This window comes from Anomaloglossus baeobatrachus, chromosome 7, assembly GCF_048569485.1.
Source record: "Anomaloglossus baeobatrachus isolate aAnoBae1 chromosome 7, aAnoBae1.hap1, whole genome shotgun sequence".
In the NCBI taxonomy this organism is placed as follows: domain Eukaryota; kingdom Metazoa; phylum Chordata; class Amphibia; order Anura; family Aromobatidae; genus Anomaloglossus; species Anomaloglossus baeobatrachus.
The window spans coordinates 117,949,312-117,961,582 of record NC_134359.1 but is presented as its reverse complement, the minus strand read 5'-3'; the positions used below and the strand labels follow the sequence as shown (position 1 = coordinate 117,961,582).

The 12,271-nt window shown below is 48.0% G+C and overlaps 1 protein-coding gene and 1 non-coding gene across 3 annotated transcripts in view; both read right to left on the bottom strand.

Moving 5' to 3' along the window:
* Nucleotides 1-730: 730 nt before the first annotated feature.
* Nucleotides 731-12,271, bottom strand: part of NOP58 (NOP58 ribonucleoprotein) — a 36,059-nt gene continuing 24,518 nt past the window's right edge. The window contains exons 7-15 of one of the 2 annotated variants that reach the window (XM_075318978.1): nucleotides 9,068-9,202; nucleotides 6,363-6,508; nucleotides 4,948-5,074; nucleotides 4,489-4,652; nucleotides 3,815-3,949; nucleotides 3,564-3,625; nucleotides 3,269-3,426; nucleotides 2,522-2,634; nucleotides 731-1,106 (exon numbers count right to left, since the gene is read on the bottom strand). In XM_075318978.1, coding sequence (XP_075175093.1) covers nucleotides 1,053-1,106; nucleotides 2,522-2,634; nucleotides 3,269-3,426; nucleotides 3,564-3,625; nucleotides 3,815-3,949; nucleotides 4,489-4,652; nucleotides 4,948-5,074; nucleotides 6,363-6,508; nucleotides 9,068-9,202 — 1,094 coding nt within the window. In that variant the 3' untranslated portion in view covers nucleotides 731-1,052. The remainder of the gene's footprint in view (nucleotides 1,107-2,521; nucleotides 2,635-3,268; nucleotides 3,427-3,563; nucleotides 3,626-3,814; nucleotides 3,950-4,488; nucleotides 4,653-4,947; nucleotides 5,075-6,362; nucleotides 6,509-9,067; nucleotides 9,203-12,271) is intronic. The other variant, XM_075318979.1, reaches the window with a different exon arrangement.
* LOC142246889 (small nucleolar RNA SNORD70) lies at nucleotides 6,227-6,314 on the bottom strand. The gene has a single exon (XR_012724935.1). It is a non-coding gene; the product is annotated as a small nucleolar RNA SNORD70 (small nucleolar RNA).

The following is a 12,271-nucleotide window of genomic DNA, read 5'->3' as shown; positions in this document are numbered from 1 at the left end:
AGCTTATGGTCTCTGTTTTAAAAGTGCAATATTCTCATATATCAGGAAAGAAGACAAGGGACAAGCGGTAATAATAAAAAGCCGTTGGGTCAGAGCATCTCCAAAATAATAAATCTTGTGGGGTATTCCAATTATGCAGTGGTAAGGCCGGGTACACATAACTGGCCTTTCGCTGGTTTGACGGATGCGGCAGTACAGTATGATACAGTACAGTGGCAGCACCGAAACCTCCGGGTCACATGCTCCGGTCACGTGACAGCATGTGAACGGCGCTTGTTGTGCTGCCAGTGTACTGTATACACTGTACTGGCGTGCGCCGCATCCGTCAAACCGGCGAAAAGCTGGATATGTGTACCCGGCCTAAGTGTCTACAAAACGTAGCACAGATTATTTTGTCACAATGACAAACGAGGGATATACTAGGCTACAAGGAGACTCAGGCCGGGACGGCATCGGACCCATACAGTCTCTCCCAATGGACCTCGCCTGGATCCTCTAACTCTGTTTTCTCGAAAAAAGGCTGAAGAATTTCCGAGGTAAACAAAAACGTATTTGGCTGTGAAAGTGCAGTTTGGGAAGCATGACTACAGAGACAGGTTACGGTTCCCTTTAAGTTGCAAGACACAGAACAAAGACCATAGAAAGTCCAGTGTAAAATGGACCCATACGTTTTCTGTTTGTTGCTCAAAATGTTCCCAATATTAAAAATAATTGCTAATACAATGAGAGCTGAACTTTCATAAAAATATATTTGATCTAAACAGAAAAGTTTACAATCTACAATCCTGTGATCAAATCATACAGAAAATAAAAAAGGGAATTAATTTACACAGCCATCAGACAACCAATATAAAAGTTCTCATCTCTGATGTCTATGCATCATACATAACTAAACAATGATAAACCAAGATGTCACGGCTCTGTTCACTGTTGAGAATTATATATAAACTAAGGCAGGGCATCGAGCATCCAGAGAAAACGGATGGAGGAACCAATTCTGCAGTCATCTGGTGATGAATATAGTCAGTATTTAGTGAAAAGGTCCACACTTCTCAATCATCATCATCCTCCTTCTTTGCCTTCTTTTTCTTCTTCTTTTTGGGAGGCTGTTAATAGAAAACATTGAAAATACATAAGAATATGATCATATAGCAGACTAGCACTAAGCAGAAGTAGGTCACAGGCGTGATTGTCCCTCTATACAGTCTACTACTTGGACAACTACTTAGAGGTTTTCCACTACTTTTACATTGATGGCTTATCTTTAGGATGTCATCAATGTCTGATCAGCCGGGGTCTGACACCCCGCACCCCCGCTGATCAGCTGTTCAGTCCCGGCAGCAGGAAATGCTTAGTTCAGGCGCCGCTCCATCTTTTGATAATGGCCGTGGCTGGGTACTGCACATCCGTCTCCCATTCTGATCAATAGGAGGCGGATGTGCAGTACTCAGCTGCGGCCACAATCAGAAGATGGAACGGCGCTTGAACTGAGCATTTCCGTCTGCCTGCCGCCAGGACTGAGAACAGCTGATCGGCAGGGGTGCGGGTGTCAGACCCCGGCTGATCAGACATTCATGTCATATCCTAAGGATAAGCCATCAATGTAATAGCTGATAATCTCTTTAAATACTATATTCCCCAGTGTCTTGCGTAACGTGTGAACACTGCAGACAAACAGGGGCGACTAATGGGCTACTTCATTCACACCTTGCTGGGACAAAACTGGGGAAGTCTGTGGGAGGTGCGAGCGCTGCAGCTTTCTAGGGGAAGGCGACAGACTGCTGTGCTCACATTGCGCAACAATGTCATATGAGGCCCGACACCAACAGTGATGTAATGTCGTCTGTGTGTAGTATTTAAGACCCTACTGACTCCCACCATACATGTACGGTGCAAAACAGTAGCGAGTGTATGGAGCGGGCTTCACAGGCTGAGCTCGCACCAAACATGGCAGCTAATGGCTGTGTTAAAGTGAGGACCTGCTTCTAACAATCGCGGGTGGTGCTCAGCTCCGCCGGGAAATGTTAACCTGTTACATGCTACTGTTATACTATGACAGTGGCATTAACAATGAGCCAGTATGGGGGTGCATCATTCTATGCCCACATTGGGGAGCTCACGATGTGATCACGTGGCACCGATGAGTTGCCATGACAGCAGGAGGTGCGTTGAAGACCTGTGCTGGCTATTACAAAGCACCCCTGAAAACCTGCCTGTGGCCGAGCTTCAGAGACAATGATATTTACTATATGCAGCAATACTGTGGTACTGCTGTATACAGAGCAAGCAGGTTCAAGCCCTGGAAAGGACTAACAATATATATGATGAGAAAAAATGGACATGTTTGGTATCGCCTTAATTGTACTGATGAGGAGAATCCTATTGCCCGGTCATTTTTACCACACAATGAACACCGGAAAAACAGGTAAAAAACGGAAACAGAAAATGGCCACATCAGGAAGGGGTTACGAAGGTGTGGTCTGAGTAGTGGACGCCGCCTTTAACCTGTATGGACGCTTACCTCTTCTGCTGTACTAGTAGTAGGGGCTTCTACTGGTTCTTCCTCCTCTTCAGTCTTTATCACTTTCTTCTTTTTCTTCTTCTTCTTTGGCGTCTCCTCAACTGCTGGTTCTTCTGGAAGGATATCACAATAATAATTTCCAGCTAAAACTCACCCTGGGCAGAGCTGTTTACTTTTGACTTTAAAAGGAATTCCATCTGTCTTACGGAAAGTGCGGCTTTCAGCTATAGAAGCCCAGAGTCGCTACAGTAAGTGCTCAATACGGAGTGATCAGCGGCTGCGAGCACGGACCGGGATTGACTTACAGCTCACTTAGGCCAGATGTGCTGCGGAGCTGGAGGTCAATAATCCTACGGGATCATGCTGACCGCTTAGTGTAGTCGATCCGGCCGCACCACTATGACTGAAAGCCACAAACTTCCAGAAGGAACAAAGTTAATTTTCTTCTGATAGCCGTAATTTCAGAAAGGTGGCCAGGCAGCACTGTAATACTATTAACTCTATATCTGCAGGTCAACAGCATTGGGGATGACAGGTTCCCTTTTATAGCAGATGACAAACACGTTTTATAATGAGAGTGTGTGTGTGTGTGTGTGTGTGTGTGTGTGTGTGTGTGTGTACACAATGGATTCCTACACTTATGCCATAATACTGCATATATTGGAGGCCTGTATTTATTGTCTGCACTAAGTGGATGTCTACACACAATGTAGGAGCTTAGTGCCACCTGAATTTAGGCAAGACTACCTTCTACTTCTTCAACTGGTTCAATTTTTGGCTTCTTAAGCTTCTTCACTCGGACCTCAGTGGGCTGCTCTTCCTCCTCCTCCACCTCTTCAATCTTTCTCTTCTTGGGAACCGAGGGAAGAGTCGAGTCCCCAGATGGGTCATAAGTTCTGACCTCGCTGTAAGTAGAAGTCATCCGACCGTTTGATTGCATGTTAACGTCCAGTAACACATTCACAGCCATTACTCCCGCGCTTAGTCTCTCTCTATATATATTTATATATGTTGTACACTGTACTCCTACAGCAGGTCATACCTTTTATGTTGATATTTCTCAGCTCTTGCAAGTGCTTTCCCGGAGCCACTAATTCTCTTCAGCTAGAAACAAGGAGATGACAAATCAGCACCAGACCATGAAAGTATCGGTACATAAAGCGACATGGGTATAGAAACAAGGAGGCTCAGATGAAGTAGTGACTGATATTGCCCTCATAGAAACATCAAGCAATAAAAAGGATCATCATCACAGACCACAAGACGAAGATCACAGCTGCATGTAGACCATACCCCCCTCTCCTCCAAGTGTCGGAGACGCGCTTCCAACTTCGCTCTGGTCTCTGCCCCCAGTTGTGCATTTGTGTCTTCCCCGAGTGCATCGTATCGGATAGCAAGTGCGGACTTGGCTGCCAACATACGCGAGATCTGATGGAAAAGAAAATATCCTCATTATCTACAGTCAGAGATTGCAACATTCGGTGCAACAACTGTTCTGAAACTACAACTCCCAGCAAGCCCTAATCCTTCAAGTGGCAATTTCTCAAACATTTGGGAGTGATGAAGGTTTGTCTTGGAGAAATTAATTTGCAAAGACATTTATATATCAAGCCCAGAATAAAGAGTAGCAAATCAAAAATGCCTTGACTACTTGAAAACAGGCAGAGGCCGCCGCAGTGACCTCCGAATTTTTCGCATCATGGGCAGTGCTCGGCTGCAGCAACCACATGTGTAGTCAGAGACTGCCGGAGGGCCCATCAGATTGACATGAGGTGAGAGTACAATTTTTATTATTATTATTGCTATGCACGCAGGAGTTTATAGTACTAGTAGTCCAACAGCATATTTCAGTATACTCACATCTACCTGCTGAGCAATTAGTCATATCTAGAAAGCTGCATACTATCTACTATTACTACATGTATTCTGAGTCTTTACATCATCAGGATTCACATTGCACCACTTACCTTGCCCTTATTTTTGGGTGCAGTCTGCCCCACGAGGGACGCGTGATAAAGTAGACCATATTTCGGAGTGTCCCTTTTGGTCTTCAGTGCTCTGAACAGTGCCTTCTCTGCCCCCAAGATCTGTACAGTGGACGCTGGGTGTTTTGCCAGATTCAGAAGGGAGCCTTTAGAAAAAAAAATATATATATAAATATATATATAAATCGGAGAGAAAGTAATAAAAGGAAATAAAAACATATGTATAATACAGCAATGCAAGGAGATGCACCTGAAAGAAACCGCTACACAACACAGAGAGGGTATAACAGTATGTAAACCATAAGGGGCCTCAGATGAGATAGTGACTAGATTTGCCATCATGGAAAATCAGGCAAAAGTAATAAATCATCATCACCGACCGCAGCAGAAATACAGAGCCTGCCCAACACTAGACAAGCAAAGCGGTGATGACAGACTTACCTGCATGGGCAATAAGCCTGGCACCGACCAGCTCCCCCACTAGGATCGTCAGGTTTGGAGCTATGGCCATCATTCTGTTTTTGAGATAATCATAGAGCTGGTTCCTGTACTCGGAGATTTCTATTACCTAAAATGGAAAGAAGAGCACAAGCTAAGAAAATGGCAACTATATGTGCATTAATGTCACTGTGAAAATGCAACAAAATAATGCCCCGTCTAAAGAAGCCCTGAGCTGGTCCAGCAGGGTCTAGTAGCTGCAGTGTTTTAAAAGGGAATCTGTCAGCAGGTTTTTGCTATGCAATCTGAAGACAGCATAAGGTAAGGGTTAAAGAAAATTCCTGAATGCCTGTTTTGTCAAGGTCCCATCTGTTTATTTGCTATATTTATTTAAGCAGAAGCAGTTATTGCTTGGACTACAATGGACAGTCCGACACATCAGCACTTCACTGTGAATGTACAATGTCACTAGGGAGCAAGGGCATTCTGCAAGTCTTAACATACAGATTACAGTCCCATCTCCTATCACAGTGTGTTTTTGTTTAACTGCAGTGTTATTTTATGCTTTCTTAGCTTTTTTTATTAGTAGACTGTGATTAGCAGCTTCTGTCTATGGAAATGTACACAGAAAGCCTGGTGTGGGCAGGGGCAGCTTTTTAAGCTCTGCTACATGCTAAAAATGCTTAAAACTAAAATCTTTGATTTTGTCAGAAGGGCTGCACACAGTAATCTAAGTGATACATCATTGGATTCAGAATCTCTTTGCCTACATCATGCTGCTTTCAGATGAGGTAGCAAAAACCTGCTGACAGATTCCTTCTAAAGCTACAAATCAGAAAAAACATGGAGCCAAATAGCTTCATGGCTGGTTAAGTAAAGAATTACAGAACTAAACATCTTCTAAAATAGGAGTCAATTGGAAATGTAATAAATATTAAAAATAAAAAATGCTGTTTACTAGTGAATAAACCTTTATAAATAGATCCACTCTTCAGCACAAAATTAAAAAAAAAACTAAATAATTGCCTCCTGGACCATTACATGACCGCTGCCGCCTACATTTTTTTGTCAGAACAGACTTTACTTCTGATAAATCTGTGAAGGCTGCAGCAAATCAATGAGCGCTGATTGGTAACAGTCACATGATCACTGGGATAGACCGCACAGAGAATCCAAGAGAAGTACCGGTTCAAGGGGAAATTTTTTTTTTTTATTCTGAAGAGTAGATCTATTATAGAGAGGTTGTCCAATAGGGTACCGCCCCTTTAAGGGACACATCTAGCTGATTGTTGCCTCAGTGGTAGTGACGAAGACGTTGAACCCAATCATGGCTGTTCAATTCAACGATAAATCCATCATTGGCAACATAGCACTTGTTTGTGCAAAAGTCTCCTCTTTTGCAGGGATCCAACTCTCACCTGATCACACAAGTGTAAGATATTATTTATATCTTCCTCCGACACTTCGGTGCCCATGGAAATCTCCGCAGCAGCCTTCACCTCTGTCTCCACCTCCTCTGAAAGGATCTCTGAGAGGTCAAAGGAGGCGTAATTAACCCGGTCACCTGGTCAATGACAAAGGGGAAAAAGGGAACATTTAATTGGACATTATTATTATTATTATTATTGTTTATTTATAGAGCACCATTGATTCCATGGTGCTGTACATGAGGGGGTTACATACAGAATACATGTACACGTTACAATAGACAGACTAGCACAGGGGGAAGAGGGCCCTGCCCTTGCGGGCTTACATCCTAAAGGATTTTGGGGAGGAGACAGTAGGTGGGGTGTAGGTGGGGCGGCAGCTCCGCACGGTGGTGGGGCGGCAGCTCCGCACGGTGGTGGGGCGGCAGCTCCGCACGGTGGTGGGGCGGCAGCTCCGCACGGTGGTGGGGCGGCAGCTCCGCACGGTGGTGGGGCGGCAGCTCCGCACGGTGGTGGGGCGGCAGCTCCGCACGGTGGTGGGGCGGCAGCTCCGCACGGTGGTGGGGCGGCAGCTCCGCACGGTGGTGGGGCGGCAGCTCCGCACGGTGGTGGGGCGGCAGCTCCGCACGGTGGTGGGGCGGCAGCTCCGCACGGTGGTGGGGCGGCAGCTCCGCACGGTGGTGGGGCGGCAGCTCCGCACGGTGGTGGGGCGGCAGCTCCGCACGGTGGTGGGGCGGCAGCTCCGCACGGTGGTGGGGCGGCAGCTCCGCACGGTGGTGAAGCAGTGAGGTCATTGAAGGTTATAGGCATTTCTGAACAGATGAGTCTTTAGGTTCCGTTTGAAGCTTGCGAGTGTAGTAGATAGTCTGACGTGTTGAGGCAGTGAGTTCCAGGAGACTGGGGATGCTCGGGAGAAGTCTTGGAGTCGGTTGCATGAGGAGCGAATGAGAGAGGAGGATAGAAGGAGATCTTGGGAGGACCGGAGGTTACGTTTTGGAGTGTAGCGAGAGATTAGTTCAGAGATATATGGAGGAGACAGATTATGGATAGCTTTGTAGGTCAGTGTTAGTAATTTGAATTGGATACGGTGGAAGATTGGGAGCCAGTGGAGGGACTTGCAGAGAGGAGAAGCGGGGTGGTATTGAGGAGAGAGGTGGATCAGTCGGGCAGCAGAGTTAAGGATGGACTGGAGAGGGGCGAGTGTGTTAGCAGGGAGACCACAGAGGAGGATGTTGCAGTAGTCGATGCGGGAGATTATGAGGGCGTGCACTAGAATTTTTGTAGATTGGGGATTGAGAAAAGGGCGGATTCTGGAGATATTTTTGAGTTGAAAACGGCAGGAGGTGGTGAGGGATTGGATGTGCGGTATGAAGGACAGGGCAGAGTCAAAGGTCACTCCGAGGCACCGAACTTTGGGTGCTGGGGAGAGCGTGATGTTATTAATTGTAATGGATAGATCAGGTGGAGAGTGCAGGGGAGATGGAGGAAAGATGATCAGTTCAGTTTTGGCCATATTGAGCTTTAGGAAGCGAGAGGAAAAGAAGGAAGATATAGCAGATAGGCACTCTGGGATTCTGGACAGCAGAGATGTGACATCTGGACCAGAGAGGTAGATCTGAGTGTCATCAGCATATAGGTGGTACTGGAAGCCATGGGACTTTATGAGTTGTCCCAGGCCAAATGTATAGATAGAAAAAAGTAAGGGTCCCAGGACAGAGCCTTGAGGGACACCAACAGAGAGAGAACGGGATGAAGAGGTTGTGTGGGAATGGGAGACACTAAAAGTGCGGTTGGAGAGGTATGAAGAGATCCAAGAGAGAGCGAGGTCTCTGACACCAAGAGAAGAGAGGATCTGTAGTAGCAGGGAGTGGTCAACAGTGTCAAAGGCTGAGGATAGGTCTAGAAGTAGGAGTACAGAGAAGTGGTTGTTAGCTTTGGCGGTAAGTAAGTCATTTGTGATTTTAGTCAGGGCAGTTTCAGTGGAATGATGTGGACGGAAGCCGGACTGTAGGTTGTCAAAGAGAGAGTTAGAGGAGAGGTGGGAGGAAAGTTCAGCATGGACATGCTGTTCCAGGAGTTTTGAGGCAAGTGGGAGTAGCGATATGGGTCGATAGCTGGTAGTAGAGGTTGGGTCGAGGGAAGGTTTCTTTAGGATAGGTGTGACTGTTGCATGCTTAAAGGCAGAAGGGAAGGTACCAGTTGTTAGAGATAGGTTGAAGAGATGGGATAAGGCGGGAATAAGGATAGTGGTGAGGTTGGGGAGGAGGTGGGATGGGATGGGGTCAAGTGCGCATGTAGTGAGGTGCGCTTTTGAGAGAAGATGTGCAAGCTCTCCTTCGGTGATAGTGGGGAGGAAGTTTATGGGGGAGGGGCAGTGGTCTGTTATATAAAGGGGTTGGACATGTGCAGAAATGAATAAAAATAATAGAAGTCAACAGTGCCAGGAGCTAGAAGGCCTCAGATGAAGTAGTGACTGATATTGCCCTCATTAGAAAATCAGGCAATTAGATAGAGTCATCATCACCGGCCAAAATCAAGACATTAGAAATATTCTGTGTTTTATCGAATCGTCACTTGGCGGATTCATCAGAAATAGCACAACCATGAACAATGCTGGGGGGAAATGGGGACGATTAAATGTATGAACATAAGCTTATAATGGAGGTAGGTGGGCGGTATGGAGGACTGCAGCTCACCTACAGCCCGCACACACTTGCAGTACGCCAGGTTATCGGTGATGACTTTGCCCAGCTCAGGGAAGTGCCAGCCGTACCACTCTCTGCAGCGCATGATGTAATTATTCAGCTCCTTATCCAGATCATCCAGAAGGGCTGCAGGAAAAGGCAGAGAAAGAAAGAAGGGAATTTTGTTTACTTACCGTAAATTCCTTTTCTTCTAGCTCCAATTGGGAGACCCAGACAGTTGGGTGTATAGCTTCTGCCTCCGGAGGCCACACAAAGTATTACACTTAAAAGTGTAAAGCCCCTCCCCTTCTGCCTATACACCCCCCGTGCCTCACGGGCTCCTCAGTTTTGGTGCAAAAGCAAGAAGGAGGAAAAGTTATAAATTGGTTTAAAGTAAATTCAATCCGAAGAAATTTCGGAGAACTGAAACCCTTCAACATGAACAACATGTGTACACAAAGAACAACAGCCCGAAGGGAACAGGGGCGGGTGCTGGGTCTCCCAATTGGAGCTAGAAGAAAAGGAATTTACAGTAAACAAAATTCCCTTCTTCTTTGTCGCTCCATTGGGAGACCCAGACAGTTGGGACGTCCAAAAGCAGTCCCTGGGTGGGTAAAGTAAAACCTCGTAATAGAGCCGTAAAACGGCCCCTTTCTACAGGTGGGCAACCGCCGCCTGAAGGACTCGCCTACCTAGGCTGGCATCTGCCGAAGCATAGGTATGCACCTGATAGTGTTTCGTGAAAGTGTGCAGGCTCGACCAGGTAGCTGCCTGACACACCTGCTGAGCCGTAGCCTGGTGCCGCAAAGCCCAGGACGCACCCACGGCTCTGGTAGAATGGGCCCTCAGCCCTGAGGGAACCGGAAGCCCAGAAAATCGGTAAGCTTCGAGAATTGGTTCCTTGATCCACCGAGCCAGGGTTGATTTGGAAGCCTGTGACCCTTTACGCTGGCCAGCGACAAGGACAAAGAGTGCATCCGAGCGGCGCAGGGGCGCCGTACGAGAAATGTAGAGTCTGAGTGCTCTCACCAGATCTAACAAGTGCAAATCCCTTTCACATTGGTGAACTGGATGAGGACAAAAAGAGGGTAAGGAGATATCCTGATTGAGATGAAAGGGGGATACCACCTTAGGGAGAAATTCCGGAACCGGACGCAGAACCACCTTGTCCTGGTGAAACACCAGGAAAGGAGCTTTGCATGACAGCGCTGCTAGCTCAGACACTCTCCGAAGTGATGTGACTGCTACTAGGAAGGCCACTTTCTGCGAAAGGCGTGAGAGAGAAATATCCCTCATTGGCTCGAAAGGTGGTTTCTGAAGAGCCATCAGCACCCTGTTCAGATCCCAGGGTTCTAACGGCCGCTTGTAAGGAGGGACTATGTGACAAACCCCCTGCAGGAACGTGCGTACCTGTGGAAGTCTGGCTAGGCGCTTCTGAAAGAACACAGAGAGCGCTGAGACTTGTCCCTTAAGGGATCCGAGCGACAAACCTTTTTCCAATCCGGATTGAAGGAAGGAAAGAAAAGTGGGCAAGGCAAATGGCCAGGGAGAAAAACCCTGATCAGAGCACCAAGATAAGAATATCCTCCACGTCCTGTGGTAGATCTTGGCGGATGTTGGCTTCCTAGCCTGTCTCATAGTGGCAATGACCTCTTGAGATAACCCTGAAGACGCTAGGATCCAGGACTCAATGGCCACACAGTCAGGTTGAGGGCCGCAGAATTCAGATGGAAAAACGGCCCTTGAGACAGCAAGTCTGGTCGGTCTGGTAGTGCCCACGGTTGGCCCACCGTGAGATGCCACAGATCCGGATACCACGACCTCCTCGGCCAGTCTGGAGCGACGAGGATGGCGCGGCGGCAGTCGGCCCTGATCTTGCGTAACACTCTGGGCAACAGTGCCAGAGGAGGAAACACATAAGGGAGTTGAAACTGCGACCAATCCTGAACTAAGGCGTCTGCCGCCAGAGCTCTGTGATCTTGAGACCGTGCCATGAATGTCGGGACCTTGTTGTTGTGCCGGGACGCCATTAGGTCGACGTCCGGCATCCCCCAGCGGCAACAGATCTCCTGAAACACGTCCGGGTGAAGGGACCATTCCCCTGTTGAGACCTGCCCGCGGACCGAAAGGACCGAAACCTCGATTGTACCTTCCGTGGTTGAGGTCTGTTTGGTTTGGACTGGGGTAAGGATGAGTCCTTTCCCTTGGATTGTTTAATGATTTCATCCAATCGCTCACCAAACAGGCGGTCGCCAGAAAAAGGCAAACCGGTTAAGAACTTTTTGGAAGCAGAGTCTGCCTTCCATTCACGTAGCCACATGGCCCTGCGGACTGCCACCGAATTGGCGGATGCTACCGCCGTACGGCTCGCAGAGTCCAGGACAGCATTAATGGCGTAGGACGCAAACGCCGACGCCTGAGAGGTTAAGGACACCACTTGCGGAGCAGACGTACGTGTGACTGCATTAATCTGCGCATGACAAGCTGAGATAGCTTGGAGTGCCCATACGGCTGCGAATGCTGGAGCAAAAGACGCGCCGATAGCTTCATAGATGGATTTCAACCAGAGCTCCATCTGTCAGTGGCATCTTTGAGTGAAGCCCCATCTTCCACTGCAACTATGGATCTAGCCGCCAGTCTGGAGACTGGAGGATCCACCTTGGGACACTGAGCCCAGCCCTTGACAACATCAGGGGGGAAGGGATAACGTGTATCCTTAAGGCGCTTGGAAAAACGCTTATCTGGACAAGCTCGGTGTTTCTGGACTGCCTCTCTGAAGTCAGAGTGATCCAGAAACGTACTCATTGTACGCTTGGGAAACTTCTCCTGCTGAGAAGCTGACTCCTCAATTGGAGGAGCTGGGGGAGAAATATCCAACACCTGATTGATGGTCGCTATAAGGTCATTCACTATGGCGTCACCTTCAGGCGTATCTAGGTTGAGAGCGGCCTCAGGATCAGAATCCTGATCTGCTACCTCCGCTTCATCCTCCAGAGAGTCCTCCTGCTGAGACTCTGAACAGTGTGATGAAGTCGAGGGAAGCTCCCAGCGAGCCCGCTTAGGCGGCCTGGGACTGCGGTCCGTGTCAGAGACCTCACCCTGGGACCTATGGGTCACCCCAGGAGCACTTTGCTGTTCCAACTGAGGGGGGCCTGGGGTCAATGATTCAACAGTGCCCGGGGCCTGTGTTACCGGCCTGGACTGCAAGGCTTCTAG